This window comes from Echinops telfairi, unplaced genomic scaffold, assembly GCF_000313985.2.
Source record: "Echinops telfairi isolate 266 unplaced genomic scaffold, ASM31398v2 ScPeMD7_7469;HRSCAF=8507_1, whole genome shotgun sequence".
In the NCBI taxonomy this organism is placed as follows: Eukaryota; Metazoa; Chordata; class Mammalia; order Afrosoricida; family Tenrecidae; genus Echinops; species Echinops telfairi.
The window spans coordinates 62,178,123-62,184,823 of record NW_022111373.1 but is presented as its reverse complement, the minus strand read 5'-3'; the positions used below and the strand labels follow the sequence as shown (position 1 = coordinate 62,184,823).

The following is a 6,701-nucleotide window of genomic DNA, read 5'->3' as shown; positions in this document are numbered from 1 at the left end:
GGGGGCTTCAAAAATTCATGGAAAATTTGAATGAAAAGATAATGCAATTCCCCTAAGATTTTTTGAAGTAATATTTTGTAAGTTATGAAAAACAAACAGCAAGTTGTCCCTTGTGTGAAACTTAAGCCTTGAAGTTACCATTTGTAGTTAAAATGTGATATAATCAGAACTAACATCATTCAAGTTTTTATGTGTATTCTATTACATTATTTACATATATAGTTTATGTTATCACTATTTTGCAACAGATTTACTTTACACTTGGGAAAAGTATAGGTATAGAGATAATGACTTTCCCAAAGCTACATAGCAGTAGATGGTAGAAGAGAAAGAACTAATACTGGGAGATAGATGATAATAACTTTAAAAAAAATAGTTTTCTTGGCATATAATTCACATATCATACAATATAATTGTTCAGCCACATTAAGAAGAGTTGTACAGTAATCACCACAATCAGTTTTAGAACCATTTCTTTTCCTACTCGTTCGCTCCCAGTTTCCCCCAACCTCGCCTGCTCTTCCCTTAGGTAATTATTAATGCAGTTTCTGTCGTACATATAGATTTACCTGCCCTGAATTTCATATACAAAAAATCATACAAAACACAATCCCCCAAACCAACAATAATGACGAAATGAAACAGTAAAATCTCATTTGAAAATAAAGTTGAAACATTAAAAAATTGAAACCACTTTAAAATGGGTCAAAAGGGAGATAAAATGATAAAGTGTTGTATGTAAACCTAACTACATCTGCCATGACCAGTTTTACAATACTGTGTGATAGCAGGGTTGTTTACTTCCCTGGACTCTGGTCAAAGGGAATTGACAGGAGATTTAATACATATGGGTACCCTGCAAATTTATTTTGGGATTCCATTCCCATCTATAGCCGTCTGCAAACAAGGCATTCCTAACTTAAACTCTAATACCATTCCATCCTTTAGATTTGGATTTTAATATCCATAATCCTTGGATCACACACACTGGTGTTCTTCCTTTGTGTAGACTTGGTTGAGGCCTTGCTTAGGTGGCTGCTTGTTTGAAGACAATCCTTTAAAAACCCCAGACACTGTTCTGATAGCTGAGCACCATCTGATTTCTTCACCACTCTTTGGTTCAACACCCTTATCTTCAGTTATCTCTTTATGAGCATGAGTATCAAAAGAACTAATTGTTCTTAGATTAGGGCTAGAGTTAAGTGTGTGATGCCCTAACTTTTGACACACAACTTTGGTTCCTGATAGGTAGTTTAGAGCAGGGATCCTCAAACTATGGCCCGCGGGCCACATGCGACCCGCCGAGAACATTTATCCAGCCCGCCGGGTGTTTTTGCCCCGTTTTGTTTTTTTACTTCGAAATAAGATATGTGCAGTATGCATAAGAATTTGTTCATAGTGTTTTCTTTTTTAAACTATAGTCCGGCCCTCCAACGGGTTTGATGGACATGAACTTGCCCTGTTTAAAAAGTTTGAGGACCCCTGGTTAGAGTCTTGGATCTGTAACGTGTTCATAAAATGAGGCAGATTCACTGATTGAAAAGTAGTTTTAGCTGTAAAACCGTTTGTAGAAATACAACATTCTAACTTTTCAACTTTATTTTCTCTAAATAAATGTTGTATGGGGAAAGGTATACTTTATTGTTTCAATAAGACTATATAGTTGGAGGGATAATTATAAAATAACACTTTTATAATTTTTTTTAAGCTAACAAGTTGTTTCAAAGACTTAAGTGTTATATTTTATCATTGGTCATATAAAACGGGAAATACCATTGATATTTTGGGCGGGGAATAGAAAGGGGGTACATCATTGGCTTTTTTGTTCCACAATAACTGCTTTTAAAACCGACTGCATAACTCAATCTGTGGTAATTATTTTTATGTTTTCTGTAGGTCAGCAGTCTTGTTTTACATATTGAAGAAGCCCATAAACTCCCAGTAAAACATTTTACTAACCCATATTGTAACATCTACCTGAATAGTGTCCAGGTAGCAAAAACTCATGCAAGAGAAGGGCAAAACCCTGTTTGGTCTGAAGAGTTTGTCTTTGAGTAAGTTGGATTTTATCATTATAATAAGTCATTTTACTTAAAATATTTAATCTTTCTCCTATTGTTCTGCCTCTCCATTGAAATTTTCAGGACTCAGCGCCAGGTTCAGGTGTTCAATAGTGTATAAAATTACTTTTTGTTGTATTTGTTTACTTTTACTAGTAAAATGCTAATAGTTTTTTGCTTAGTTATTATTGTGAATCAGTATATTGGTAAGTTTAAAGGACGCTTTTTCATGTAAAATACGTGCTAGGGCTTCCTGAACTTTCTTGAATGAATTGTTGCTAGTTTAAGAGAGTTTAAGATGTTAGGGAAAGTGTGTAATATGCTTCTGTGTTCCTGCATATTAAATTGTGAAACGTTTTCAGTCTGCTTTTAAACCTAGTGCACGAAAGTTGTTGACCAGAAGTAGGGGCTGAATTAATTCTAGAGCTAAAGCATACCAGATAATCTGATGCCAAGAAAATTTGTTAATTCTGCTTATTCTTGCTCCTTTAGTGATCTTCCTCCTGATATCAACAGATTTGAAATAACTCTTAGTAATAAAACAAAGAAAAGCAAAGATCCTGATATCTGTAAGTTAAAAATTTCATGTATAAATAAGAAGTTTTACATTTCTTAAACATTTATGTCTTTAATAGGTTTTAATGTATTATACACTTTGGCACAGATTATAGAGAGAAGAGTTAAACAGTTTATTCAGTAAGACACAGGGAATGTTTTGTAACAGATTTACACAATAGAGCACAATAATGCTTATTGCTTTATGATTTTATTTATTTTTAAAACTTAAAATATTTATTGACATTTATTATAAAAATATTTATTGTCATACAATTCAGTAATTAATTATATTAAGAAAAGTTGTACAGTCATCACCACAATCTCAGAACATTTTCTTTGTTGTTGTATTCTTTGTTATTAGCTCCTCCCCTGCATATCCCCAAGGACCCATCTCTATAGAGTTACCTATCCTGTATAAAATATACAGAAAAACTTTCAAACAAACAAAACACTAACACCAGTGAAACAGAGAAAACACCAATCAGAAAGCAGAAAATATGTAAAAAATTATATACCCTTGAAATTCATAATAAAATGTAGCCTTAAAATGGTAATTTAAACATAAAAATATGAAGTACATGTAGTGTCATTTTAAGATATTTTCCTTTTGATCAGAAAGTATATAAGACAGACAAAAGAGCAAAATGGCTAAACTGGTCATACTATAATCTTAATCCAGTATATATTCCCTATGCACAATGAGTAGTACTAACTAACACCTTAATAGTGGGCATCTCTTGGGCTGCTCTCCTGCTTACCCTACCCTACCAGCTTTTCTATTTTTTGTTTTTATTTTCTTGTAGATGGTATGTAAGTCTTTTACAAAACGGTTGATTAAAATACAAAGATTATTTAAACTCACATACTTCATTCAGTTCTACTGGTTAATCCCTCCCAGTTCTTGTTCTCTCCAGCACATCTTTTTCTATTCTGTCACAGAGACAGTTGGCAGGGGGTTTTAGCAGTTCATACCAGAGTAAATTAGGTTAATACAGTCTTAAAATTCAGGCTAAGAAAGTGATCCTATGCATTAAAGATCAAAGCCTGACTTTTGTAAAGTATTTATTCCATAATTTCTTTACTGTTTAAGCGCATACCATTTGTTAGTGGTTTCCTACTTTACTTCTCAGATAAAGTTCAAACCCGTAGTAACACACAAGGCACTTTCTTGATCTCTCCCCATCAATCCCACTGCATAATCATTTGTATATCCTTCTCACAAACCATGCCAGCATGCTTCTAATTCTTAAATTGACCATGGGATTTAAAATCCTCTGTGGTGCTCCCACTACCCTGACCCCCACCCCCTCTTTCTACTTAGCTGCACCTTCAGATCTTATTAAAAACCTGCAAAAGGGTTGGTTACCTTTTTGGAGTGTATTTCTAACCGCTTCAGCCTAAATTATATATATCAAATATACTCGAATATATATGCCGACCGAATATCCGATGAGGCACCTAATTTTACCACAAAAACTGCATTAAAAATGTGCTGAAAAACTCGGCTTATACTTGAGTAGATATGGTGTATGTGTATATAATTTTATATTCCAAATAGCATTAACCATTCTTGTTGTACTTACTACACTACACCATAATTGATTTCTTGCTTCCTCTAGCTAGACTAATCTCCATGGGAGTTCAAGACTATGTCTGGATCATATCTGTTTCTCATACACTTACCACTCATAGTATAGTAGGCATTTAGTAAGTCCGTAAAGATTGAATGTATAATGTCATTGAAGTTTTAATTAAAAAAAAAAAATCTAAAACTATTGAGACTGAGCCTCAGGAGCATTAACTCGTGAGTAATCATCGAATCATATTTTTAGACAGTAATCTAATAATTTGACCATGTTTTTCTATTTAAGTATTTATGCGTTGCCAGTTGAGTCGATTACAGAAAGGGCATGCCACTGATGAATGGTTTCTGCTCAGCTCCCACATACCATTAAAAGGTATTGAACCAGGATCCTTGCGTGTCAGAGCACGATACTCTATGGAAAAAATCATGCCAGAAGAAGAGTACAGTGAATTTAAAGAGGTATTAAGTTATTTACCTAATTATTTTTAATCGTATTAGCAGAAACATTTAACATCTAATGAAAGATTCATTTAGTTAAATGTAATAATTTTAAAACCTAATAGCTAGTGGACAGTCAGAGCTAAAAGAATTTCACCCCTATAATGTTGATCCTAAGAGACTAAAAATAGGTAGACTGCAAATGCATTGTTTTTGATAATGTATTCAAAAGAATATACTTCTAAATATAAGAATATATTAAAAATGTATTTCTTGTCTTGCTGAGAATACTTAATGCCATGTACTTTAAACAGCCTTTTTTAATATCATTTTTAGCTTATACTGCAAAAGGAACTTCATGTTGTCTATGCTTTATCACATGTATGTGGACAAGACCGAACACTACTGGCTAGCATCCTTCTGAGGATATTTCTTCATGAAAAGCTTGAATCATTGTTACTATGTACACTAAATGACAGAGAAATAAGCATGGAAGGTATAGTATGGGTGTTTTAGTGTAATGCTTTAAAAAAGGGTTAGATTACATATATTCACACACATGTATATGCATATTATCTTTACATAAAGGACATATAGATGACTATTTTGAATATATTAAAATAGTAAATCCTATTGCAAAATAAGTCATTCTTCTCTTTTTCCTTCATCAAAAATGGTAGTTGGGACTCTAGTTTTGACTTTTATGAGAGTAAGCCAAAAAGTATTGTTACCCGGGTTTATTCCAAACACAATGTATTTGTTTGCGTCTCTGCAGTTAGTGGGTGGCTACAGAAAACTTCCCTCAGTAACATACTTGTCTTCTTAGGGTGACTTTACAAAAAAGTGAGGGCGGGTAGACTTTTTTGCGCTATGGGAAGCAATTTTGAGATCAGGTCTGATAACACACTTTTAGCAGAACTCAGGTAGGTATCTTTCCAAATCATTGAAACTTCATAACAAATTTATGAGAATGCCGCTCCACGTGAAACAACGGTTTTTAAATGGATCAAGCTTTTTAAGGAAGTAAGTAAAAACTCAAATGTAAGAGCATACAATGTCAACCTCAATGAATCACAATTTCTGCAGAAACTGTGGCAGAAGTCTAGAAACGGATGGAAGAAGTGTAGAATTACCACTGATGCAGTAGCTTCTGAAGTTGGGGTCACACATGATGCTCAGCCTTTTCAATTTTAAGTGTACATCTTTGCTTCAGAAAGCTCTTGGTTCTATGGGTGCCATACGCATTGCATTAAAGTGAGCTAGCTCAAAGGGCTATTCTTTCCGTCATTTTAAAGTAAAATTGTACCTGATAAGGATGATTTTATTAAACTGATCATAACTGATAATGAGTCCAGGGAGCAAGTCATTTTACATTTAGAGCAGAGAGGTCAACTCAGAAGTTCCTGGCATCTGTGTTTTTGGTATGCCAAAGAAGCAGTCTTGATATATTTTCTCAAAGGTACGTCTCAAAGGTATATTTATGGATGCTTATTATGAAGCTGTTTTAAGGGAATTGAAACCTATTGGTTAGGAGAAAGACAGGCGTGGCAAGGAGTTTTTTCTCGTAATGACAATGTACCTTCTTATTCTTTGATGGGCTACAAGAAGTTTTTTGAGAAACCTAATCTCACACACCCTATGACTCTGATCTGCCATTTCAGACTCCTTTTTGTCCCCAGAACTCAAAAAATATTTGAAAGGAACCAAGAATGCCAAAACTCCCCTTCAGATGTGATGTAAATCAAGGAGTGCAGAATTCTTCAGTCCAAGTTATACAGAAATTGTCTTCCAAAGTGTGTAGACCTAGACAAAGTGTCTGTCAACCAACAGTAGCTTCACATTTTAATATTTTGATTGTTTAATAAAGGTTTCTATGATTCATAGCAATACTTTTTGACTTACTCTGATAAGTTGATAACTACCCTTGGAGGCTAGTATTTCTAATATAGGATTCTATCATGGCAAACTAATATATAAAGAAGCAATAAAAAAGGTGATTTCTTTTTCCAGGTCAATATAGTGCATGATTGCTAAGAATAATCTGACATACTTGCCATACG

At 33.9% G+C, this 6,701-nt stretch overlaps 1 protein-coding gene across 1 annotated transcript in view; it reads left to right on the top strand.

Annotated features, from left to right (window-relative positions):
- The window catches only part of RASA1 (RAS p21 protein activator 1), a 115,400-nt gene that overhangs the window by 92,746 nt on the left and 15,953 nt on the right, over nt 1-6,701 (top strand). Inside the window, 4 exon segments of the mRNA XM_013004895.2 lie at nt 1,897-2,054; nt 2,553-2,629; nt 4,490-4,662; nt 4,978-5,137. Coding sequence (XP_012860349.1) covers nt 1,897-2,054; nt 2,553-2,629; nt 4,490-4,662; nt 4,978-5,137 — 568 coding nt within the window.